Source organism: Balaenoptera borealis (genome assembly GCF_965194805.1).
Source record: "Balaenoptera borealis genome assembly, chromosome: 5".
Lineage (NCBI taxonomy): Eukaryota > Metazoa > Chordata > Mammalia > Artiodactyla > Balaenopteridae > Balaenoptera > Balaenoptera borealis.
In genome coordinates, this window is record NC_138862.1 from 112,562,862 (window position 1) to 112,589,833 (window position 26,972).

The 26,972-nt window shown below is 37.1% G+C and overlaps 1 protein-coding gene across 1 annotated transcript in view; it reads left to right on the forward strand.

Annotated features, from left to right (window-relative positions):
- The first annotated feature begins 2,015 nt into the window (after positions 1-2,015).
- Positions 2,016-26,972, forward strand: part of DHX36 (DEAH-box helicase 36) — a 49,271-nt gene continuing 24,314 nt past the window's right edge. The window contains exons 1-9 of the mRNA XM_082394328.1: positions 2,016-2,340; positions 15,035-15,159; positions 15,930-16,161; positions 17,707-17,745; positions 19,138-19,308; positions 21,024-21,103; positions 21,843-21,917; positions 22,063-22,229; positions 23,798-23,879. Coding sequence (XP_082250454.1) covers positions 2,080-2,340; positions 15,035-15,159; positions 15,930-16,161; positions 17,707-17,745; positions 19,138-19,308; positions 21,024-21,103; positions 21,843-21,917; positions 22,063-22,229; positions 23,798-23,879 — 1,232 coding nt within the window. The 5' untranslated portion in view covers positions 2,016-2,079. The remainder of the gene's footprint in view (positions 2,341-15,034; positions 15,160-15,929; positions 16,162-17,706; positions 17,746-19,137; positions 19,309-21,023; positions 21,104-21,842; positions 21,918-22,062; positions 22,230-23,797; positions 23,880-26,972) is intronic.

Below are 26,972 nucleotides of genomic sequence, written 5' to 3' on the forward strand. Positions count from 1 at the left end.
TATACACATTAACTCAACTCTCCCCCAACCCCCCCCAAAATCTTCCTCATCCTATGTTCCTCATATCTCAGGATATGGTACCTTTCCATTAGGTCATCTTTCAAATCTTAAACTTGGGAGCCATCTGACCCTTTCCTCTAATTCTCTACATCCAGTGAATCATTAAATCTTGACAATTATTTTTCCTAGTATCTCAATGCCAGTCCTTCCCATATTCTATCTTGCTCTGTCATCCCATTTTGTCTCCCCTACACCACAGCCTGTTAACTAGTCTCTCTACATCCACTCTTGCCTCCTCCATTCCTTTCTACTCAAAGCAGTCAAAGTAATCACTCCCCTACTTAAAATGTATTATTGTTCTTTCTGTGGCATGTAAGGTCTTTTATGGTCAGGCTCCTTTCTACCCCTTTGGCCTTCACCACTAGTCTCTTAAGTTTCAGTGTGGAATCTTCCCACTCTCCAACATTTTATCATCTTTCTTCACGCACATCATTCCCTCCACCTGTAATAATCTCTTCCCTCCCCATCAGTTTGGCTAAAGTCTACTTATCTCAGTCACTGCTTACCCTCTCATTCCTTAGAAAGAACTAACTGACTGACTCCAAAATTAAACTAAAATTAATTAAACTAACTGACTGACTCCAAAATTAAATTCTTTTTGCTGTAACATCTCATGGCTGTTGCGGAGGGGTACTTTTTCCTCTACCCTCCCATGTTTAGTTCTTGGAGACTTGCAGACTAAACTGACAAAAACAGATTAGCAAGCGATAAAACAGATATAATCACATATCTATGGGAGTTCACAGAAAAATGTGACTCAAGGCAGTGGTGAGAACTTGGGGCTTATATACCATCTTTTAGGGAAGGGAAGGAGGAGAACGGTATTTATGGGAAAACAAATGACTTTTAGGAAAGATAAATGAGCTCTTATGAGAATAGATGGAAAATATGTTGGTTTTGTTATAATGTCTTTTTAGGTGTGGTGCTGATTTGCAGTCTCCAATGACAAAAGTCAATCTTCCCTGGTTCCTCTCCCAAGGAAGGGATTTATGACAATAGAGTTCTGAGTTCTTTTGGGAGGCTCTGTTTTTAGGCAGATAAGAGATTTCAGGAACTCAAACGCCTCTGTTCAAAATAATTTTTCTGCCACAGAGATGCATTCTGGAACCCTTCATATGGCATTTTCCTTCCTTAACTCACAACACACCTTTCTTTACCTTTATCTTCTCCTCAAGACTGTAAGCAAATAAAAGCTGATGCCAGTCTTCTCTTGTTCAGTGAGTATTCCCAGCACCTTTAAATCAGTCACATGTGTAAATGAACTAGATATTCCCTGGTAAACTTGCAAGCCTATGTGGAGCAGCCACTTGATTATACAAGAATAGCCTGTGCTAATCAACAATAGACGTCTTCACATGAACGTAGGGATCTTCAGCTGCCGTTTTATTTAAATTGCCTAAGTGCCCTGCACTGAATTTGGGTACACAGGCTCATCTTATGCCTTTGGATAAAGGTGGTAAACGATGATAACCTTTTAAAAGAGGCAGGGACATTTTTATACTTAATTATAGATTTGAAACAGATGCTAGGCTGTTTTCATGACATAACCACTTTAAAAAAAAAGAAAATAAAAGGAATTCATTTCATTGTTTTGAGGACTTTAGGAGACAAAGCATTCGATCCACAGGTTCTTTTACTATGCCAGTCGACGTTTACAGGGCCTACTGGGAAGCAAACTCCTGATTTTACCAAGAGAAATAAGAAAGTAAAACCCAAAACCCGTTTCCTCACATGCTGGGCGTCGGGAAAGAAAACCTGTGAGCCTCCTGCTGGCTCTGCCTCCAAAGGTACAAAGGTAAACAATTGAGGGCACATCAAAGATTTCACCTGATCCAACCCGGGGACCTCTAGGGCCGACGGCCCGTGACGTCACCGGAAACGGCTGCTCGTGACGCTCAACGTCCCTCCCTCTTGCACTGGGCGCCGGAAGCAAAGCGGAAGTGGACGCGCACCCGCTTCCGGGCCCGGTCGCCATTTCCAGCGGTTGCAGGTTCTCACGAGTTTTGGCCTGCTGGGACAATGAGCTATGACTACCAGCAGAACTGGGGCCGCGATAGCGGGCCCCGCAGCTCCGGCGGGGGTTATGGAGGAAGCTATGGAGGGGGCCACGGAGGGAATCGAGGCTCTGGAGGTGGTGGCGGCGGCGGCGGCGGCGGAGGAGGAGGAGGGGGTGGTCGAGGCGGCCGAGGCCGACATCCTGGGCACCTGAAAGGCCGCGAAATCGGCTTGTGGTACGCGAAGAAACAAGGCCAGAAGAACAAGGAAGCGGAGAGGCAGGAGGTAATCTGAGACTCGGTAGTGGAGGGGGGTGAAGCGGGACAGGTTTTCTTTTCCATCCTTTGACCCCTAACTTTTTCTTTCCTTTTCGGTTTTTTAACTGGTGCATGTGCTTTGTGAAGTGCAAGTGTTGAAGCTTCCAGTAGTCGATATTATAGCGGTGAACGTTAGCCATGCGCATCTGACCTGAAGCAGTTGGGATTTAGATGCGAGTGTATACTTTGCTTAAAAGACGTGAGAACTGGGGATAAAACAAATGTTAAATTCAGGGTCCATCCGAAATCAACTTTTTGGGGGTGTCACTGTCATAGTATATCTGGCTACCCTTTCCCTTAGTATAATTAATGTCACTTTAAGTTCTTTGCCTAATGAGCTCTAAAATTATGGCTTTATACATTAGACACTGGTTTGCGCGGAACAAAAACTATCAAGCACTATTTTGAATGTAGGTCCTTCAGAAGAGTACTCCAACTTCCACTTAGTATTAAAATAGGCACAAACACAGGTTTTTTGTTTTTACGTTGGGCTATGGAGGTTTCTGCTGATTAGCAGCTCCTCTTTGAGAAGGAAACCTAGGATCCTAGAAGTGGAAGAAATTTCAAGAGATGATTTGGCTTAGTCCCTTGTCTTCAGGTTGGTAATTGTCCATTTGATTTGTATCCTGAAGACTTGTAGTAAAGGAAACAAAGTTCCCTGAGTGGCCTGTTCTAGTAATTATTATATATGTGATTAAACCGAAGTTTTCTTAATATAAGCTTTATAAAAGCTTTTTACTGACTTTAAAAGCATCTTTCATATTAGATACAGAGTGTAATTGAATCACCATTTAGGCTTCTGTTTTTAAATCATTCCATTTCTTTTCTTTTATCCATGTCATTTTTGTTGAATTGGGGGGGGCCGTTATCTATTTATCTTCACAACTTATATTTTTCTTTAAAAATATATTTCTTCAATAACTAAAAATTAACTTGTTCATTGAGCAATCTTTTTTTTTTAAAGGGAGGCACATTAAGTCATCTTGAAATTGGAAGAATAATTGAGTGATTAGTACAGAGTAACTTCCTAAGAACTCTTTATCAAATTTTATTTACCCCTTTTTTCACACAAGGTTTTATGCATGTTGCTATGGGGGTCTGAAGAAGTATGATATTCAAGGAGCTTACAGTTTAGTTGGGAAAAGAACTAAACAGACGAAACGTTAAGTAAATCAGGACAAATTCTTCATTATTATTTCCATCTGAAGCCAGTTGTGCAGTGGGTCATTATGAATTAAACTCTTGATTTCCACCACCTCCCCAAACCGTCTGCATTTTAGTAAAAGTCACTACCATTTATTTACTTGCCAAGGCCAAAATGAGATTTATTTTTGATTCTTCTCTTTCATTTCAGCAAGTCTGTTTTCTCTTCCTTCTTAATATATCTCAAATCTAACCACTTATCTCCACAACAATTACCATGGATCCAGCCACTGTTTTGTTGTCTGTCCATGGCTCTTAAGTGGTCTCCTATTTGTACTCCCCATTAAGTCTGTCTTTTGTAGAGCCTTATATCATCTCATTCTCTAGCTCACAATTTGAAAGCCAAGTCAGTTCTCAGTGAGTGAGTCTCAGTTTCATACGTTTCAGTGCATCCTAACATGTTTTCCAGGAATCTTGGCAATTTAGCTTCTACATATCAGGTTTCCCTCTATGTACTTACCTTTCTGAGCCTATGTTCCCAAGATGTAATTAAAGCTTTTATAATCATACTTTTATTTTTGCTTTTTTATTATAGTTCTCATATCATTCTCTAAAATGTATCTCTCCATTTTCTCTACTAAATATCATATTTCAGTAATTGGCTCATCCTACCTCTTTCTTTGATCACGTTCAGCCCTTTGTGATTGCTTCCCAGTCAGAATTTCTATAGCTTTTACTTTCAAGTAATACCTGTGTTTACAAAGTGACTGCATTCTAAGGATGCACGCTTATTCTTTCAACAGATATTTTTTAGGATCTAATATATTTGAAACAGTATCATAAGCACTGTATTAAGCTAGATATAGTCCCTACCTTACAGGAATTGTGGTGTGTTAGGCACTATAGAGCGGTTAGAATACAATGTTAAAGAATTATAATAAGGAGCATGTGGGCTTATCCCCTAACTCAAATTAGGAAGAGCCTAGAAGATTTCCCAGAAGAGGTAACCCTTAAGCTGAAACTTGAAAGATAGCAGAGTATGTCTGTGTTTGTGATTTGGGGGCTTGGAAAGAGATTTTTAGGCCGAGGCAGCAGCATGTGCCACAACCTAGAGGTCAGGAAGGCCATGTTCAAGGAACTGAGAAGGGGGGTAGAGCAGTGGCTTTTACACTTTTGACTGTTTCCTACAAAAAGGGATATATTTTAATTTGCAACCCAGTGCACACACGTGTGTAAGTGAACAAAAAGTTTCATAAAATACTGTTTAATTACCTGTACATTGCCCTGGGGCTTTTGTTCTTGTTGTTTGTACCTTTCTGCCCTTTTTTTAAATTAATACTGGTCATGAGCCTTTAATTTTACAGATCGCAGTATGAAAGCTCCTGGACTAGAAAATAAGCAGGGCTTTGAAATTCTTTCCCTTAAGAACTCTGGCAAGTCATTAAAGCGTTTCAAGCAAAACATGAAATGATTGGATTTGTGTTTAAATTCACCCTAGGTAGCAGCATAGAGAATGGATTCAAAAAGAGGCAATCCTGGGACCGGGAGACGGGTTAAGTAGTTCCTGCAGTAATTAAGGTGAGAAATGACAGCTTGAATTAGGACGTTGCTAGTGGAGATGGAGGGAAGCAGACAGCTTAAAGTGATTTAGGAGGTAGACTCAAAATGATTTTATCTGGAGGTAAGGGGAAGGCAGGTGTGAATGGATGACACTAATGACTATATAAAGAACTAGCTTGATGGAGGAGGACGATGGACTCAGCTTAAGCACGCTGAGTGTGATATTATAGGGCATACAAGTGGTGATTTCAAGGAAGTAAAAGGCTGTGTGGACCTGATGCCTAGAGAAATCTAGACTGCAGGTGAACATTTGACAGTTTGTGGGCCTATGGATAGTAGTTGTAATATAGAAGTGAATGAGAAGAGGAGTGGGTGCAGGCCTGAACTCTGTAGACCATTGCTTCTCAAACCTGAATCACCTGGCATCTTGTAGCAATGTAGAACTGGGGTGGGTCCAGAGATTCAGCTTTTCTCACAGGGTCCCAGATGATGTCAGTACTGCTGGTCTGCAGAGCACTCAGGCTGTACAATGTAGAACAAGAAAATTTAAGGTATGGGCTGAGCAAGAGAAGCTTGAAAGAATCTAGGAAGGAACAGCCAGAGAGAAAAATAAGGAGATGGATGTTGTTTTGGAATCCAGGAGTATTGTTTAGGGAGAAAAGAGTATATGAAAAAAAGAAAGTAATCAATAGTGGCAAACACTGTACTGATGTCAAGTGAGGTAAGAGTTCAGAGTGTGTTGGATTTAGCAACAGGGTAATTGGTAACCTTGATGAGAGAGAGCCCTTTTTGTGGAGTGATGGAAGTAAAAACCAGATTGCACTGGAGTGGCTAGAGAAGGAGAGAGGAAGAAATGGGGGTACCTCCAGGCAGTTCTCCTGTGAGAAGGAGGAGGAAAAGTAGGGGTGGGAGAATTCAGGACAGGATTTTTGTTTTTATTGTTTTAAAAGTGAAGAGATTTGACTGTTCAAGTTCATGTACTGATGGTAAGGAGCCAGTGGAGAGGAAAAGTAAATATATCAGAGAAGACTAAATTATCATGCAGTAGTAGTAGACAGCCCCCAGATCTTAATGGCTGATAACAACAAAGGTTTGTTTTCTACTCACATTACTTGACCGTTGGAGTTCGCTAGTGTTCTCACGAGAATGAGGTCCACATAGCCTCCCACCCATCTGGAGCATAACTGTTTTTGGTGGCAGCAGGGAGGGATACAGTAAATCGCCCCTGATTCCTGGAAATTCCCATTCACATGGCCATGGGAAATGCAGTTCTGCCTTATATCTGTAAAGAAGCAAACCAGAATATCGATATACAGCCTAAAGACTACTAGAGAGAAAGAGATCTAGGAAAGGAAGATAAATCTTAATCGGAGATACCCCTGAGGAGGTGGAAGGAAGGCTGCAGGGCTTAAGTGGAGAGATTAACTTTAACTAGGAAAATGTATTCCTCTTCCATTTTAACAGGGAAGAAAAGAGCAAAGGATTGGTTCTGATACAGGTGGGTTTGGGTTTGGTGGCAAGCGATTGAGGACTTTTCCTTTGGGTTTTGTTTTCTGTATGAAATATCGTGTGTAAAATGTCGAGGGTGAACAGGAAAGTGGTATGGGTGTGTTACAGAGAATGGAGAAAGTTTGAAGCAGTTACAGATAATTAGAAGCTGATGAGAAAGACAATTTGCTGGATATAATTGAGGGTCTCCTTTGCTAGGAATTTCCAGTTAGAAGCAGAAAGAATATTTGAAGATGTCCAAAAGGGGGGGAAATAATAAAAATATCAAATGCCTTGATAAAATAAAAGAGTCATGAACCATAAAATGTGTGTCTGAGATTCTGAGATTCTTCAGGCAGGGGGTGAGGTAAAGGATGATGGAACTGGAAGAAGGTTAGGAGGGAGATAACCTACAGAGAATCAGGCTAGATCCAGGTTTGGAATTTCAGCATTCCTAAATTCACTGCCCACAGCCTCTGGGGCTCATTGTGCAGAGAACCACGTTGAAAATAATTTTTTTTTAAAAAGTGTATATTATGTTTTTATTAAAAAGTATAAAATTTTCAGGGGCTATTTCATTTTTCAGTCATCCCACCTTTTTCTGGATATCTAAAATTCATTTAACAAGGTGAGGAGGAGACCTTTGTTCTGCTAGTAGAGGTAAAAGCTTCAAAATGTGAAGTTCTCTTTGGTTGAAGAAATGCGTTAGCGTGAATGAGTTTCATTGGGAAAGCAATCAGTCTTAAATTACTTAATCTTTGCCATTTTGAAAGTGAATGAAACTATGGCTATGAACCCTTGAGGTGTTTGGAAAGGGTGTAAAAATTAAGGAACCTGTGCTTAAGGATGACTTTATGTCCTGGGGCTTCCTTTTCAGAGGAGGCTTTAATCAAAGTATTGCTGAGGATTCTTAAATTTCTGAGGGCCAAGAAAAAACATAGTGTAAGTACACAGAGCAGTAAATGTTAATATGTACTGAAGACGTACAGAATTTAAAGCATAGGGCAAAAGTGTTCTGATAATGATCCTCTGTGTTGGGGGTCCCCAAGACCACCCTCAGGTTCTGAAATTCACTGGAAGGAGTCACAAATCTCTGAAAAGCTGGTGTACTCACAGTAGCTGTTCTTAACAGCAAATTATTACAGATTAAAATTGGCAAAGGTAAAGGTGCATAGGGTAGAGTCCAGGAGAAACCAGGTGCAAGCTTCCAGTCCTAGTATAGAGGGCATATTCTATACTACGGAGAAAAGATACATTAGTCTAATTTATTAACCATTTTAAAAAAGATTTCTATGTAGTACAATTATTAAAAGCAAAAAAAATTTGGACTTTATTTTTTGAATTTTTGAGATTTATTTTTTATACAGCAGATTCTTATTAGTTATCTATTTTATACATATTAGTGTATATATGTCAATCCCAATCTCCCAGTTAATCCCACCACCACCACCACCCTGCCACTTTCCCCCCTTGGTGTCCATGCGTTTCTTCTCTACATCTGTGTCTCTATTTCTGCCCTGCAAACTGGTTCATCTGTACCGTTTTTCTAGGTTCCACATATATGCGTTCATATACGATAATTTGGTTTTCTCTTTCTTTTTTTTTTTTAACATCTTTATTGGAGTATAATTGCTTTACAATGCTGTGTTAGTTTCTGCTTTATAACATAGTGAATCAGCTATACATTTACATATATCCCCATATCTCCTCCCTCTGGCGTCTCCCTCCCACCCTCCCTATCCCACCCTTCTAGGTGGTCACAAAGCACCCAGCTGATCTCCCTGTGCTAAGCGGCTGCTTCCCACTAGCAGTCTATTTCACATTAGGTAGTATATATAAGTCCATGCCACCCTCTCACTTCATCCCAACTTACCCTTCCCCCTCCCCATGTCCTCAAGTCCATTCTCTACGTCTGCGTCTTTATTCCTGTCCTGCCCCTAGGTTCTTCAGAACAATTTTTTTTTCTTTAGATTCCGTATATATGTGTTAGCATATGGTATTTATTTTTCTTTTTCTGACTTACTTCACTCTGTATGACAGACTCTAGGTCCATCCACCTCACTACAAATAACTCAATTTTGTTTCTTTTTATGGCTGAGTAATATGCCATCATATATAGGTGCCACATCTTCTTTATCCATTCATCTGTCTGTGGACATTTAGATTGCTTCCATGTCTTGGCTATTGTAAACAGAGCTGCAATGAACATTGTGGTATATGACTCTTTTTGAATTATGGTTTTCTCAGGGTATATGCCCAGTAGTGGGATTGCTGGGTCATGTGGTAGTTCTATTTTTAGTTTTTTAAGGAACCTCCATACTGTTCTCCATAGTGGCTGTATCAATGTGCATTCCCACCAACAGTGCAAGAGGGTTCCCTTTTCTCCACACCCTCTCCAGCATTGTTTGTAGATTTTTTGATGATGGCCATTCTGACCGGTGTGAGGGGATATCTCATTGTACTTTTGATTTGCATTTCTCTAATAATTAATGATGTTGAGCATTCTTTCATGTGTTTGTTGGCAAGCTGTGTATCTTCTTTGGAGAAATGTCTATTTAGGTCTGCCCATTTTTGGATTGGGTTGTTTGTTTTTTTGATACTGAGCTGCATGAGCTGCTTGTAAATTTTGGAGATTAATCCTTTGGCAGTTGTTTCATTTGCAAACATTTTCTCCCATTCTGAGGGTTGTCTTTTCATCTTCTTTATGGTTTCCTTTGCTGTGCAAAAGCTTTTAAGTTTCATTAGGTCCCATTTGTTTATTTTTGTTTTTATTTCCAGTTTTCCAGGAGGTGGGTCAGAAAGGATCTTGCTGTGATTGATGTCATAGAGTGTTCTTCCTATGTTTTCCTCTAAAGTTTTATAGTGTCTGGCCTTCCATTTAGGTCTTTAATCCATTTTGAGTTTATTTTTGTGTATGGTGTTAGGGAGTGTTCTAATTTCATTCTTTTACATGTAGCTGTCCAGTTTTCCCAGCACCACTTATTGAAGAGACTGTCTTTTCTCCATTGTATATGCTTCCCTCCTTTATCAAAAATAAGGTGACCATATGTGTGTGGGTTTATCTCTGGGCTTTCTATCCTGTTCCATTGATCTGTATTTCTGTCTTTGTGCCAGTACCATACTATCTTGATTACTGTAGCTTTGTAGTATAGTCTGAAGTCAGGGAGCCTGATTCCTCCAGCTCTGTTTTTCTTTCTCAAGATTGCTTTGGCTATTTGGGGTCTTTTGTGTTTCCATACAAATTGTGAAATGTTTTGTTCTAGTTCTGTGAAAAATGCCATTGGTAGTTTGATAGGGATTGCATTGAATCTGTAGATTGCTTTGGGTAGTATAGTCACTTTCACAGTGTTGATTCTTCCAGTCCAAGAACATGGTATATCTCTCCATCTGTTTGTATCATCTTTAATTTCTTTCATCAGTGTCTTATAGTTTTCTTCATATAGGTCTTTTGTCTCCTTTGGTAGGTTTATTCCTAGGTATTTTATTCTTTTTGTTGCAGTGGTAAATAGGAGTGTTCCCTTAATTTCACTTTCAGATTTTTCATCATTAGTGTATAGGAATGCAAGAGATTTCTGTGCATTAATTTTGTATCCTGCTGCTTTACCAAATTCATTGATTAGCTCTAGTACTTTTCTGGTAGCATCTTCAGTGTTCTCTATGTATAGTATCATGTCATCTGCAAACAGTGACAGCTTTACTTTTTCTTTTCCGATTTGGATTCCTTTTATTTCTTTTTCTTCGCTGATTGCTGTGGCTAAAACTTCCAAAACTATGTTGAATAATAGTGGTGAGAGTGGGCAACCTGGTCTTGTTCCTGTTCTTAGTGGAAATGGTTTCACTTTTTCACCATTGAGGACGATGTTGGCTGTGGGTTTGTCATATATGGCCTTTATTATGTTGAGGTAAGTTCCCTCTGTGCCTACTTTCTGGAGGGTTTTTATCATAAATGGGTGTTGAATTTTGTCAAAAGCTTTTTCTGCATCTATTGAGATGATCATATGCTTTTTATTCTTCAGTTTGTTAATATGGTGTATCACATTGATGGATTTGTGTATATTGAAGAATCCTTGCATTCCTGGGATAAACCCCACTTGATCATGGTGTATGATCCTTTTAATGTGCTGTTGGATTCTGTTTGCGAGTATTTTGTTGAGGATTTTTGCATCTATGTTCATCAGTGATATTGGCCTGTAGTTTTCTTTCTTTGTGACATCTTTGTCTGGTTTTGGTATCAGGGTGATGGTGGCCTTGTAGAATGAGTTTGGGAGTGTTCCTCCCTCTGCTGTAGTTTGGAAGAGTTTTAGAAGGATAGGTGTTAGCTCTTGTCTAAATGTTTGATAGAATTCGCTTGTGAAGCCATTGGGTCCTGGGCTTTTGTTTGTTGGAAGATTTTTAATCACAGTCTCAATTTCAGTGCTTGTGATTGGTCTGTTCATATTTTCTATTTCTTCCTGGTTCAGTCTCAGAAGGTTGTGATTTTCTAAGAATGTGTCCATTTCTTCTAGGTTGTCCGTTTTATTGGGATATAGTTGCTTGTAGTAATCTCTTATGATCCTTTGGATTTCTGCAGTGTCAGTTGTTACTTCTCCTTTTTCATTTCTAATTCTATTGATTTGAGTCTTCTCCCTTTTTTTCTTGATGAGTCTGGTTAATGGTTTATCAGTTGTGTTTATCTTCTCAAAGAACCAGCTTTTAGTTTTATTGATCCTTGCTATTGTTTCCTTCATTTCTTTTTCATTTATTTCTGATCTATATGATTTCTTTCCTTCTGCTAACTTTGGGGTTTTTTTGTTCTTTTTTCTCTAATTGCTTTAGGTGTAAGGTTAGGTAGTTTATTTGAGGTGTTTCTTGTTTCTTAAGGTAGGATTGTATTGCTGTAAACTTCCCTCTTAGAACTGCTTTTGCTGCATCCCATAGGTTTTGGGTCGTTGTGTTTTCATTGTCATTTGTTTCTAGGTATTTTTTGATTTCCTCCTTGATTTCTTCAGTGATCTCTTGGTTGTTAAGTAGTGTATTGTTTAGTCTCCATGTGTTTGTATTTTTTACAGATTTTCTCCTGTAATTGATATCTAGTCTCATAGCATTGTGGTCAGAAAAGATACTTGATATGATTTCAGTTTTCTAAATTTACTGACGCTTGATTTGTGACACAAGCTTATGGTCTATCCTAGAGAATGTTCCATGAGCACTTGAGAAGAAAGTGTATTCTGTTGTTTTTGGATGGAATGTCCTATAAATATCAGTTAAGTCCATCTTGTTTAATGTGTCATTAAAGCTTGTGTTTCCTTATTTATTTTCATTTTGGATAATCTGTCCATTGGTGAATGTGGGGTGTTAAAGTCCCCTTCTATGATTGTGTTACTGTTGATTTCCCCTTTTATGGCTGTTAGCATTTGCCTTATGTATTCAGGTGCTCCTGTGTTGGGTGCATAAATATTTACAATTGTTATATCTTCTTCTTGGATTGATCTCTTGATCATTATGTAGGTCCTTCTTTGTCTCTTGTAATAGCTTTTGTTTTAAAGTCTATTTTGTCCGATATGAGAAATGCTACTACAGCTTTCTTTTGATTTCCATTTGCATGGAAAATGTTTTTCCATCCCCTCACTTTCAGTCTGTATGTGTCCCTAGGTCTGAAGTGGGTCTCTTGTAGACAGCATATATACGGGTCTTGTTTTTGTATCCATTCAGCCAGTCTGTGTCTTTTGGTTGGACATTTAATCCATTTACATTTCAGTTAGTTATTGATATGTTTGTTCCTATTACCATTTTTTAAAATTGTTTTGGGTTTGTTATTGTAGGTCTTTTCCTTCTCTTGTGTTTCCCACTTAGAGAAGTTCCTTTAGCATTTGTTGTAAAGCTGGTTTGGTGTCGCTGAATTCTCTTAGCTTTTGCTTGTCTGTAAAGGTTTTAATTTCTCCATCAAATCTGAATGAGATCCTTGCTGGGTAGAGTCATCTTGGTTGTAGGTTTTTCCCTTTCATCACTTTAAATATGTCCTGCCACTCCCTTCTGGCCTGCAGAGTTTCTGCTGAAAGATCAGCTGTTAACCTTATGGGGATTCCCTTGTATGTTATTTGTTGCTTTTCTCTTGCTGCTTTTAATTTTTTTTCTTTGAATTTAATTTTTGATAGTTTGATTAATATGTGTCTTGGCGTGTTTCTCCTTGGATTTATCCTGTATGGGACTCCCTGCGCTTCCTGGACTTGATTGACTATTTCCTTTCCCGTATTAGGGAAGTTTTCAACTATAATCTCTTCAAATATTTTCTCAGTCCCTTTCTTTTTCTCTTCTTCTTTTGGGACCCCTATAATTCGAATGTTGGTGAGTTGAGTGTTCTCCCAGAGGTCTCTGAGACTGTCCTCAATTCTTTTCATTCTTTTTTCTGCTCTGCAGTAGTTATTTCCACCATTTTATCTTCCAGGTCACTTATCCATTTTTCTGCCTCAGTTATTCTGCTATTGATTCCTTCTAGAGAATTTTTAATTTCATTTATTGTGTTGTTCATCATTGTTTGTTTGCTTTTTAGTTCTTCTGGGTCCTTGTTAAAAGTTTTTTGTATTTTCTCCGTTCTATTTCCAAGTTTTTGGATTGTCTTTATTCTCATTACTCTGAACTCTTTTTCAGGTAGAGTATTTCCTCTTCATTTGTTTGTTCTGGTGGGTTTTTACCTTGCTCCTTCATCTGCTGTGTGTTTCTGTGTCTTCTCGTTTTGCTTAACTTACTGTGTTTGGGGTCTCCTTTTCGCAGGCTGCATGTTCATAGTTCCTGTTGTTTTTGGTGTGTGTCCCCAGTGGCTAAGGTTGGTTCAGTGCATTGTGTAGGCTTCCTGGTGGAGGTGCCTAGTGCCTGTGTTCTGGTGAATGGGGCTGGATCTTGTCTTTCTGGTGGCAGGTCCGTGTCCAGTGGTGTGTTTTGGGGTGTCTGTGACCTTATTATGATTTTAGGCAGCGTTTCTGCTAATGGGTGGGGTTGTGTTCCTGTCTTGCTAGTTGTTGGCATAGGGTGTCCAGCACTGTAGCTTGCTGGTCGTTGAGTAGAGCTGGTTCTTAGAGTTGAGACAGAGATCTCTGGGAGAGCTTTTGCTGTTTGATATTACGTGGAACTGGGAGGTCTCTAGTGGACCAGTGTCTTGAACTCGGCTCTCCCACCTCAGAGGCACAGGCCTGACACCCAGCCAGAGCACCAAAACCCTGTCAGCCACATGGGTGTTGAAAAAAAGTCCTTTTGTATCATATTGATCTGTTTTTCTCTTTCTGACTTACAATTTTGGACATTTTTGTCTGTCAGTAAATAGGTTTTGCTGCAGTTTGTAATTTCCTAATGCTCTCTTATCAACTAGAGTTTTGCTGTATTGGAGCTTTTAAGTGTATGAGCATAATGATGCTTTTAGTAAATCCTTTAATAATTTATCAGCAGAAGTCTTCTGGAATTCCCCAGAGATGTCAGTGTATTCTTTTTGTGTGTGTTTTACTTGTTTAAAGAGAAAAATGGTTTAACACAAAAGTCATATATGCTCATTCGAAAAGCTAGATTCATCCATTCATTTGATAGACTTCTCTGGGGTATGTACTATGTGCCAGAATTATATCTGGAAGAAATACTGCAAAAGGCATAGAATATGAAAAGTGAATAACCTTTTTAAAAATTAATATTGGTGAAAGCAAGATCCCATTGCACATGTTTTCTGCATCTGGCTTTTTTCATTCAATAACTTGGCCATCTTTCCTGTCTGCACACCTGGGGGAAAAAAATCTATGCACTCTTCTTTTTTACCTACTGTGTTTACTTATTATTCAGCTAATCATAATTTGCAATTATAAAAGGGCAGTCTTTAAAAGTTCTTGTTCTTACTGTGTACAGTGTAACTCATATTTTCTCTTCCGTGTAGTCTATACTAAGAAAACAATCTAACTCATATTTTCTCTGCTGTCTCTTTAATTAAATCTCATTCTCTGAGGTAACTGCATCGTTTGGAATATTATTTTCGTGAGCACTGATCATTTTATTTATTCCCTCTGAGCTGAGCCTTCTTACTTCCCAATTTACTCCTCCTCATAATGTAAGACATTTAAATGCTCTTAAAATGCTCATTGCAACCAAAACAGTATTTGCAGTTTTTAACTTTTGTTTTTACTAGAACATTTGGGTTTTAATAAATTTAATTGTATATTTTAAAATTTAAGATAAGGAAAAAATTGTAACAATTAGTATTATGCAAAGGTAGGAAGTAAGGGAACCAGAGTTTTAATAAGTGACATAAATATGATTTCTTTGCTGGTAATAGTAAAGCTAATTTTATAGACATATAGTAGAAAAGGGTCTAGAGAGCAAGTGTGGGGCGACTTTAACTTTCTTTTATATATGTTTGTTGAACACATGTTACTTTGCCTTTATTTTTTTAGTTGTCAAATAATTTTGCACATGCTTTCTCACGTTGATAAGGATGCTTTTTCCTTTGCACAAAATAGAGAGCTGTGGTACATATGGATGAACGTCGAGAAGAACAAATTGTGCAGCTGCTACATTCTGTGCAAGCTAAGAATGATAAAGATTCGGAAGCACAGATATCCTGGTTTGCTCCTGAAGATCACGGGTAAAACAAAAAGTATTCTTTTAAAAATGAACAAAGAGTGACACTTCTTTCAGAGCACTGGCCAGAAAAAATAGATATTAAAAATAACGTCTTTAGACTCTTCTATAAGTGAAATTTAGCCTCAAAGTAATCTTTTTTCTTATGTAGATTGAGCAAATTTGGTGAAAGATTTAAAAATTTAGGTGGCATATTTATTCCCACAGGAGATCTAAATGGTAGGAATTGTCTATATAGGATGTTGGTGAAGTTATTAGTTATTTCTACCTACCCATCATCTTTGTATTTCCGGAATTTTCTTGTGGAGGAGATCTGTAAGAAGTTAAATTGCTGCTGTTTTAGGAAAATCATAGGAACTGTATCATCAGGGGCAAATTAGAAGTAGTTTCTCTGGGGTCGTGTAATGTAGCATCCCATTTATAGCTCAGAAAGGGTGGCAGGAAAATGAAGTTGTGAAATAAAACATGGCTTAGAAAACTAGATAAAGAGAAACACTGTGAGTCTTTGCAATGGAGGAATGACTATTGGGTGGATTTTTATTTTTTTAACTACCACAAGGAATAACCTATCTGGCAGTGTCTTATTTGTAGGGCGGAAAAAAATTGAGTTCATTATAAGAATCTAAGTATTTTCCAATTGCTCTACTAAGAGAAAAGAATAAAGGCTTTTGATTTTGATGACTTTGAAATCATTAAACAACATATATTATTTTGTTTCAGGGCTTGAGTGGCTCTTCATTCAATCTTTATCATTTTTTTATTTTGTCAAAATAGATATGGGACTGAAGCTCCTGCTGAGAACAAACCAAACTCAGTAAAGAAAGTTGAGGATCAGGAAAAAAAATTGATAAATCAAGAAAAGAGGCCATTTAGAATCAGGGACAAATATATTGACCGCGATTCTGAATATCTCTTGCAAGAAAATGAACCAGATGTAACTTTAGACCAACAATTATTGGAAGATTTACAAAAGAAAAAAACTGACCTTCGGTATATTGAAATGCAGGTAATGGAAAGCAAGATGGGGAAAAAATTTTTACTTGTCATGTCTTCTGACACTTGATAAAAATGTATTTATGGTTAGAGGTAGCTGCCTGATATAAATCAGTGAGATTGCTCAACAAGCCATCCTCTGGGAATTTTTTTCCCCCTTATAGTACAGAAAAGTAGTGGGAATGGAATTACACATAAGTAGCCTGTCTCATCTACAATAGTTTATATGTATGGTGAAGGGAAGAAATATCTGAGAAATGGTAGTGCAAGTGAAAAAAAAATCACTCTTAAGTTTAACATTTCTAGGCCATTTTAGTGAGATGTCATAAGAGACAAGAGTGGTTAGAATTGTAAAGTTTTTTGTTTTAGAACATCTAATCCAACTCTTTCGTTTTACAGATGTTAAAATTCCTCAAAAGTTATATGATGTGCTTACGTTCACCAACACTTTAAAGACAGAGGTGTCTTTAAATTTTGAAATTCTCCTGAGTTTCTCCAGTATTTTCTTTTCCTGCTAGGCAAGATATTTTAAGGTCCCTTCCTGATAAAACATAAAATTGAATTCTTTATGGATATTCTAGAAAGAGATGTAATAAAATGTTCACTTTTTTTTTTTAAGAGAAAATACTGAGGGAATTCTGAGGGCTATGTCTTTAATATGCAAATATGTACTGCCATTTTTGAGAAAGGCAGATTATCACATCTCCTGTAGGAAAGAAAGGATCTATTGACTGTCACTGAAGGTTGGATATCCTCATTAGAACAGATCAGCTGAGGTTATCCAGGACCAAATTGTGTAGCTCTTTGATGCCTTTTGAGTGAAAATATGATTTGGGGACAGGAGATTTCAAGATGTATTAATTCAGAATATTTTAGTTGTCTTATAGCCTTGGGAGCAAGAAGAGTTAGCTACTATCTCTGTTTGCTTTGTATGGAGGACAGAACTCAAATATTATTGAAGATGAGTAATTGATCTAGTTCAGAGAAAGAAGAAATGTGCAAAACAAAAACAGTTGGTGGTCTTCCTTTTGGTCAGGCACTGTTGTGAAAGCTTCACATGTACTACATCATTTGAACCTCTCAACAGCCCTGTACAAGAGAATACGCATGGCTGTTACAGAGGAGGAAAAAGAATCTTAGGTTAAGTGACCTATCTATGGTTGCACAGCTCGTAACAAAACGAAGTCTAAAATTTAGGTGTGTTTAAGAGCTCAACTTTTTAATCCTTGGTAATATGCCGTATTTTTCTTTCAGTTATAAATTTTTTTTAAACATTATTTTTCCACTTGCTAGATGCCTGTCATTCTGCTGTGTTTTCCGAAGACTGAATAAGACATGCCCTGTCCTCAGACAGCTTATAATCTCATTGCTAAATTCATTAGTTCCTTTTTATAGAAATTCTTTTTTTTTTAAGTCTTGACACCTCACATAAGCTGTGAGGTAATAAAAAATACTTTTGCACTCTTAGCATATATATCTATGATATATTCTATTTACCAGGATTATAATTTGGTTACATTTCTTTTGTAAAAAAATAAACTTTTTTTTTTAATTTCAGCATTTCAGGGAAAAGCTGCCTTCATATGGAATGCAAAAGGTAAAATGAATGTACACTATTTAATTTGATTTGCAAAATGTTTAAATACATTTTTTTTAAAGCTCTATATCAAGAAGAAATATAAATTTATGAACCTTTCCCTAAAGGATATTCTTGGAAGATCATTTTATTCCTTTGAATTGTTGAAGGACTTTAAAAAAAAAAAAACACCCAGTTCTGAACCAATTTTCCTGAAGTTTTCTCATATTTATATGTCCATGAGTTTAAAAACAGAATTTTTCACTTGTAAGTTGCTTAGGATAAATAACCCTTGCTCTTAATTTGAGATCAAATATTTTCATTAAAATTGGAGCACTGTTGAAAATACAGTGCTTTATTTAACTTATTATGTTTCCTCATCCAATCACCCTATGTAGAATAATATAGTCTCCCATCCTTCTCTGACTTCTCAACCTTCCTTTATTTTTCTTTCCTTTTTATAGCACTTACTACCACCTGACATGTGTGTCTTCCCCTCCTAGCAGTGTAAGTTCTTGAGGACAGAGTCTGTTTTGTTCACTATGTACCTCTTGACTCAGAACAGTGCCTAACATTCTGTAGACCCCCAGTAAATATTTGTTGAATGAATGAGTCACATTCTACTTCTCAGTACTTGCCAGCTGTAATTTCAGTGTTCAAACTTGGAACTTGTTCTGATATATATGAGGTGGTAGAATAGATAAGAAATTTTTAAATGGTGGGTTTTCATGTTAGATTGTTTCATAGATAAAGATACCTCATGACACCCCTTTGAAGTAGTGGGATGGTTTTGTTAGTACGGTGAATATTACTTTAAAAATATTCGTGTTTATCTAAACCTTCTAAGAAAGAAGATCTTTCCCAAGTAGGCAGTTTTCCAGATATCTGAATTTTAGTCATTTGATTTAGGTATTTAAAACTTGTCTTTATTTTAATTATTTGAAAGAGAATCGTCTTAAATTATACTCTTCCTTGTTCTTGAAAACAGTATACAAAACTTGTCCTGCAGACAAAGCCAGATTTATGATTTATGATATAAATCCTTAATGTTCCTCGTAGTTTTTTAGATATCAGGGGATCTGCCTTGTACTCAGTAGCCCCACATGTCACCATTCTTTTTAATTTATGTTAATTCTTATGTATGGATTTATAAGCTGTCTCTTCTTGTTCTTGTCAGTGTGTTTTTCATTAACAGAGCCATGGCTCTGTTCTTTTTATAATTTGGTGCTTCTTATCTCTTGAAAACTGGTAGATCCAGATATCCAAACTGCCAGCATTGCATATAACAGAATTTTTAAAGTATTAATATGCTTGTTAAAAACAATTACCTTCAGTTTGGTAGGATTTTGGTAACTATCTTTTCAGACTTAGTCAACATGTGATGTCCTTCACTTATTTTCCCTTTTGAAATAGGAATTGGTAAATATGATCGATAACCATCAGGTAACAGTAGTAAGTGGTGAAACTGGTTGTGGAAAAACCACTCAAGTTACTCAGTTCATTTTGGATAACTACATTGAAAGAGGAAAAGGATCTGCATGCAGGATAGTTTGTACTCAGCCAAGAAGAATTAGTGCCATTTCAGTAAGTAATCTCTCACTTTTTAAAATTCCCCACTTTGTTTTCCATTCTCCCATGTAGTCCTGCTAGAACTTACTGATTTTGAAGGTTAGGGTGATTTTTTATTAGGTTTAAGATATGTTGCTATAAAAGCAAAATTTGGTTAACAAGTATTTGGTAGTAAAGCCCCCAAAATTGACCTCTCTCTGTTACTGATAATAGATGTTTAGGAGTTCAAGATAAATTAAAAATCCAGACAATTTTCAGTATAAAACTAAAAGAACAAAAAATTGATAATGTTTATAGAATTAATTGGGAGCTTCAAATAATCTGCATCATTAGATGCTTTACATTTTACTCCTTGATTCATTCAATACTGTTTTCGGCTCTCTTTTTTTCCGTATATAAGTACACTGAGTGGTGGTAGCTGTATTTCTGACTTTTTAATGCAATTCAGTAAGAGGGAATTTATCATAAAAAAATAAGGCATTGTTTCAGGTTTATCATGAAGCAGGTGTAAGTACATGTTTATTACAAATAACATTTTTTTTTGTGTTTAGTTAGGTGACCTAGTTAAATATATGAGTTATATGTTCTTTAAAAATGTTTGGGGTTTCTTACAACATTCAGTGTGTATAGTACATTTATTTCAGTGTTATGTAATTCTGTGTGTAAATTTAAATTATGAAGATTTATGGTTGTATTTGGTTTTATGATAGTACTATTTATTACATCTCTAAGTCATTTAATACAGAATCTGGTCAGGAACTGCATTACCAATTACAGCAGTGTTTTGTAGGAGCTACTATATACGTTTTAAACTGTGGTTTCTAAGAGATACTATTTTTAAAAAAGTAAAGCAGCAGTCTTTATGGGAGGACGATATTCCTAGAAATGGCATAGGTTCATAGAATGGTGAAAAATAAGCCATTTTTGTCATAACACTGTTATATAGCCTGACTTAAGTTAAAAATCTAATCTTATCGTTTTCACTAGTATATGACTGTATATATGGACAGTAAGGAGAAATGCAAATTAGGTTATTTATTTGCTTATTTTTCCAAGATCTGTTGATATTTGAATGGGCAGTTTAATCAATAGTAAAAAGTGAAGTAATGGTCCAAGTCAGTTTATATGGGATAGAATGATTGAAAACTTTTCCTTCTGAAGTATTATTTCTTAAAAACTAATCATGTCATTTTCTATTTCTAACCTCATAAATCACTGTTCTGTCACTAGATGACTGTTGGTTACTTTTAGTTATACAAATCAGTGTTGGATTATAAGATTTCATCTGTCTAGAGCTTATCTTTGGCAGCCATAACTTTAAGAACATAACCAAGAACTAGAAATTAAGCCTACCAATCTCTACGAAAAAGAAACAAATGAAAAAAAGTATCAACGTATGTTTACCCTCAAATTATATACAAGTTTTACAAGTTTAGATTACGATTTCCAACTTTTTTTAAAAAAGACAAAGGTAGGGTTTATAGAAAGTCGCTTTGAAAATAGTTATGAGGGAGAATTTCAGAGGAAATGAGAAGTAAATAAGAAGCAGGTAATCTTCATCTCTTAAGGGACACAGTTTTAGATACCTCAGATTTTAATATCTGTTTCTATTTTTTTAATTCTGAAAATCTAATGGTTAGTGTTTTCAGCAGCCAGATTTTCATAGGCGTTCACGATATTTACTCTAAAGGAAATGTTTTCTTTGTAACTGTACTGTATTTTAATTAAAGGTTGCAGAGAGAGTGGCTGCAGAAAGGGCAGAATCTTGTGGCAATGGTAATAGTACCGGATACCAAATTCGTCTCCAGAGGTAAAGAATGTTCACTTGTTTACAGGTAGATTTTAGTGAAACTTTGAAGTTAGAGATTCAAAAGAAAGATCTTTCCCCTATTTTTATGCTGATTATTGCTATTAGAATTAACATTTAAAGTAACTGCAACATATGAGGCTTGCAACCCACAAAATCATTTTTTTTAACCCAAATTCAGATGTGGATTGCCATTTTAAGATGTCTTTTACATTATGGAATGATTAGAAAGATAACATTTTTCCTGGGTATATGTTAGTAGACCATCACTCACCCTGAAAAGGAGTTGACCTCCTGTATATTTTGATACCATCATGCAGCCACTGCCTGACGGAATTTAGTTTTGTGTCTTTAACCCCCTATCCCATTCCACTGTATTTCTTTAGTCCTTCTCTGCAGGTCAAGATTCCATTTACCTTTTTAAATGAATTGATTTTCTAATCACTGAACAGAAGTTTAGTTCCCTAAATATTTGGTCTTTTTCTGAATGGTAGCACTTTTGCTTTTAAAAAGAAATCATTAACATTATATCATAACAGAAATAATGTATAATGAACTTGAAGCTAGTATGTCTCATTACTCTATCGTTGTAAGGGTTCCAGTAACTAAAATTTAAGTATGAAGTTTTTCATTAAAACTGAAAACATTTTTTAAGTTGAAGATATTCTTTTAAACTTTTGTGGTACTTAAGTAATTTATTAGTAAAGAAAACCAAGAGTTAACTCATGTCTTTCATTCACAGTCGGTTGCCAAGGAAACAGGGTTCTATCTTATATTGTACGACAGGAATTATCCTTCAGTGGCTTCAGTCAGACCAGTGAGTATGTTTCAACTCAGGACATTTAGTTAAATGTTATCAGAAGATGTAATTATTAAATTGGATTTTATTAATTTATGTAAAAGTAAAATGGTTCTGTTTTTGAATTTTGTGCTGAGTAACGAACTTTACACTTCTGCTTTAGGCATTTGTCCAGTGTTAGTCATATCGTGCTTGATGAAATCCATGAGAGAAATCTACAGTCAGATGTTTTAATGACTGTTGTTAAAGATCTTCTCAATTATCGACCTGACCTGAAAATAGTTTTGATGAGTGCAACATTGAATGCTGAGAAATTTTCAGAATATTTTGGTGAGTAAAATTTATGGTTGTTACTTTAGAAAGTTATCACAAAGCCATTGAATTTAGAAACAGTTTTTTAAAGAAAACTAATACAGTGCTAGGTACAGAGTAGTCAAAATAAATGTTTAGCAGTTCATTTTATTTGAATATTCATCTACCCTCTAGTCTCACAGAGAATTGGGCCTGTTTTTAAAAAATGGTGGCATCATCTCTGTTCTTATAGTGAAGACATGTAGCCTTTCGGTGCTTCCACCAGATGATTAAGGTGACATCAATGAAGTCAAACCACAGATTTGAATAATTTTATAAACTTTTTTTGTGATTCTTCTGTGGCTTTTATGTAATATCACAGGCTAGGGTGGCCATTTGCTAATAACAGTAATAACTAGCAACCACTATGGAATATCTTCAATGTGCCAGGTAGTGTATTTGGCATGTCTTCATCAGTCCTCATAATACCTTGTGAAGTAGGTGCTATTCTTATTCTTACAGATGAGAAAACAGCCTCAGAGTAGTTAAGTAGCTTACCCAAGGTTTCATAATTACCAGAGAGTCAAGATGATTTGAAACTAAATTTGAGGGAATTCCTTGGCAGTACAGCCATTAGGACTCAGTGCTTTCACTGCTGGGGCCTGGGTTCAGCCCCTGGTCAGGGAACTAAGATCCCACAAGCTGCACAGAGTGGCCAAAAAAAATAAAAAAAGAAACTAAATTTGACTAGCTGCAGAGTACATTCTTCTAAAATTACGCCTCACTGTCTCTCCTGCTTAAATTGTTGGGACAAGGAGGAGAAAAGGGAATGAAAATGGAATAGAACTATATTTAATGTGTTTGTATTCAGCCCAGTTGACCCTCAAAGCCTTGTGAGATTAGTTGAGCATATTATACTTTGTCTTTGTCTCTGTCTCAGTCCTTTTTGATGAGAAATCCAGAACTAACTTTGAGTAAACTTACGCAAGTCAGAGGCAAAGTTTGGTGTCACCTCAGATACTTTGATCTGTGTCTACAGTGTTGGCCTTTGTTTACAGTGTATATGGTTTATTTTGTTCGATACAAAAAACCTAAATAGCATTTAAATAACAATACTAAGAGACTTATTTTTTAACTAATGATTCTAAAATAGTAAGCAACAGTTTAATATTTGGTTAGGTCTTGCTTTAACTATGTTTTTTCTTTCCCTAATTCTGGATACCACAGGGGTTATGTTTCTTATGTAGATTTCACTAAAACTTAGGTTCTGATGGCACCATCTTGGCCAATGATGAAGAGAAATAGACTTAATAGGTCTTGAATCCAACTTAAAATACTCTATTTTTTGCTATTCTGGGTTACTTTGTAGAACTGTGAGATGTGTGTACAGTTTGGTAACAGTAAATCGGTACTGAGTGAACACTAGACTGCTGGTTTTATTAAATTAGATATGGAAAAATAAGGTAGAGCTGTAAAAGTTTCAGGACCATTTTCTGAAGTAAAAACTACTGGAGTCATTGTGCTATTTACAGTCTGTTGAGTTGGTTTTTTTTTTTTTTTTTTTTTGAACATTCAAGTACAGATTTATGTTTTATCTACCATGATAGGTAACTGTCCAATGATACATATACCTGGTTTTACTTTTCCGGTTGTGGAGTATCTTTTGGAAGATATAATTGAAAAAATAAGGTAAGTAAATATTAGGAACTAAAAGCGATTAAAAGTAATAACATGTCACCATTTTGTCAAACTTTAGTCTCAGAAACTCACCCTTAAAACTGTTTCAAACTCATCTCTAAAACATTGTTTTTCCTTAAATCAGGGATTCCCAAACTTGGTTGCACATTAAAATGACCTGGAGCTTTTTAAAACCCACATTCACACTTCATACCTTAATTATATTACAGAGTCTGGGCTGGTAGCCAGGCATCAGTATTGTTTAAGGACCCCTGGGCAGTAAAGTTTGGGAACCTCTGTCTTTAGTGCTGAACCTCTCTTCTGGTTCTCCTACCTGGTATTCATTCTCTTTTGCTGGCTTCCATTCCCCACCCTTTAAATATGATTTCCCCCTAGAGGTCTCACTTACACTTTTCTCAGACTTTTATGATTTCACTGTTAAATCTTTTTTCCATGACCATAGTTCCAAATTTTCAGAACTATTTTCCAGTAGCTTGCAGAACTAGAGCTTCAGAACTGAAGCTCTTCCTGAATTCTAAACTTGTTATCTAACACTATACTCAGCAGCATTGCAGTACCACAGATTTCTTGAACCCCACATTTTTCAAACAAAAATCATGATCTTATATTTGATTCCCGCCATGCTTCCACCAAAAAATTAAAGCAGTCTATGTTGCTTAGTATGCCTTATTATAATGGTTACTCCTATTATCCTCCCCCCAGTTGTCTAAGCTGTAAATCAGAAGAGCTGGTGTTTATCAAGCAGTTACATACCAGGATATGTTACCTGCTTTACATGCTCAGTAACCAGACTACTCTTAAGTCGTTCTATATCCCATCCCACTCTCCCCCTCAAAAACCCTGAGAGCTTTCTCCTTGAACATACCTTCTCATTTTTATTTCTTCTACTTAAGGTCCTTATTATCTCTCCTGTGTTAATATAATAGTTCCTCTCTTGGCACTGTGGTCTTCACTCTTAAAACTGCTGCCATCTATTTTCCAAAGAAATCTGGTCATGTGAGCTTTCTCCCCTAGGGCACGCCCTTTGAGGTTTCTTTTTGAAAACTGATTGAGGAACCTTTATGGGTTTGTCATGGCCTGTAGCAGAGCACCTCAGCTGGTATGCCCAAGTTATTGATCCCCTCAGCACTGGTCATTAGCTGCTAGCGGGCTTCTCGAGGAGCCATACAAAATTATATTAGTATTCCTTGATGAGAAAGGGCTGGGAAAGCACAGCCCCATAGGATCAGATTCCAGTTCCTTAGCCTGTCACCCCAAGGCTCTTTTACAGTCTGGCCCTGTTCTCTCTTCCTAGCCTCATGCATCCCATGGTCTGCCCATCCTAAATGCACTAATCACTAGTCTGCCAGCTTGTGCCCTTTCTTTCATGACTATGCTTTGTTACATGCTATTTCCTCCTTTTAGAGCTACGTTTGCCACCTTCTTCATCTTTTCATCTATAAACTGTTATGTAAGAACAAATCCCAGTTTCATTGCCCATTAAGCCTTCTCTGATGCCTCTCACAGAGTGAGTTACCTTCTCAACAAGACTCCCAGAGCACTTCTGTCATATCTCTTATAACACTTATTGCCGTGTAATGTATCTTTTTATATTTGCCTCTTGCACTAGATTTCAAATTTTCAAGGTCGAGGATTTTGTCCTGTTCATCTTTGTGACTAGTGCATAGCATAGTGCCTGGCCTGTAGTAAACATCTGAAAAACATATGGACAGATGTAGAAACATTTGTGCTGAGATTTTTTTCCAAGACTCCACAGCTTACTTGTTAAAGGAGAAAATCAGGAAGTGGTAGTGGGAAGGTGAGAACAAAGATCCTGCTGCATATTTCACATGCAGAAAAGTCAGCTTTTGAAAGGGCTTTATTTAACATACTTTTTAAACTAAATTTATGGCTTGCACTGTGCACTAAGATCTGAGCATAAACCAAGCAAAAGACTCATTACACACCCTCAGAACGTATATCTAGATAGGGAGACATACAAGCTATTACTCTAAGGTGTGATTGACCTGTTCTGGGGCAGTGAGAGTACGTTGGAAATGAGTTTATAAAGCAGGGGTAGGCTGGACAAGTCAGGAAAGCAGTGAAATCAGTGTAGCGAAGACGGAAGTGTGTATGTCAGGGGGGAACATATAAAAGTGAAAGTGTATGTTGGTCTTCCATGCTCTGGTTTTATCATCAGTGCTTATAAATTTTTATGCTCTCCCTCCTCAATTCCACTTTCTACCGTGTGTCCCATTTCCTACCATAGCACATTTACCAATTGTTTTCTAAGATAATAGGCAACAGCTTGACAATAAAAACAAAGTTCCAGGGATCAGTAATATAAAATTACATAAAGATGGATTGCTTTCTTAAGGTCCCCATAAGGCAGGGAATGTACAAGGAATTGTAGCTAAGGGGAGTCTCTTGAAGCAAAAGGATGGTATCTGTGCACTTGTCATTCTTTAGCCAGCCTAAGAGGGGAGGTGAAGTAGGGTGGTCATTGGATAGAAGTTTTCAGCAGAGGCCCCCAGCTGTTCCTTTCCCAGAAGAAGAGCTGCACTACAGGGAAGTAGGGAAGAAAGTAGGTGAGGTGTTACGGAGGGTTGTGATTGGGTTCTTGGGGAGGGGGGTTAAAGGTTACCTCTGTTTTTGGAATTGCTGGGAAGGGAGCCAACTGTGGGTCCATCCTGCTGACTAGACTAATCTCTGTCTCAGGTTGCCCTACCTCATGTTGGTGCCTCTATATGTATCGAAGACTTAGGGGAATCCTGGGTCACAGGTACTGAATAAGGAAGGGGATTGATTAATACTTTTGGGGTGTCTGCTATGTGTCAGGCACTGTGCTTTATCACTTTTTTTTTTTTTTTAATTCTCATACAATACTGTTAAAAGAGTATTAATCTCTCAAATAAGGAAACTAAAGACCAGAGGTTTATACCTTGCCCGAGGTCGCACAGCTAGTCAATGGCAGAGCAAGGATATCAGTCCCATTCTGTCTGACTCGCGAAGCCCGTGCTCCAAATCCCCCATTCTATCTAGATGCTCTCCTCTAGGTAAACTCTGAGGGGTTTTGGGGTTAAAGTGTAGGTTCATTTTTCTTTG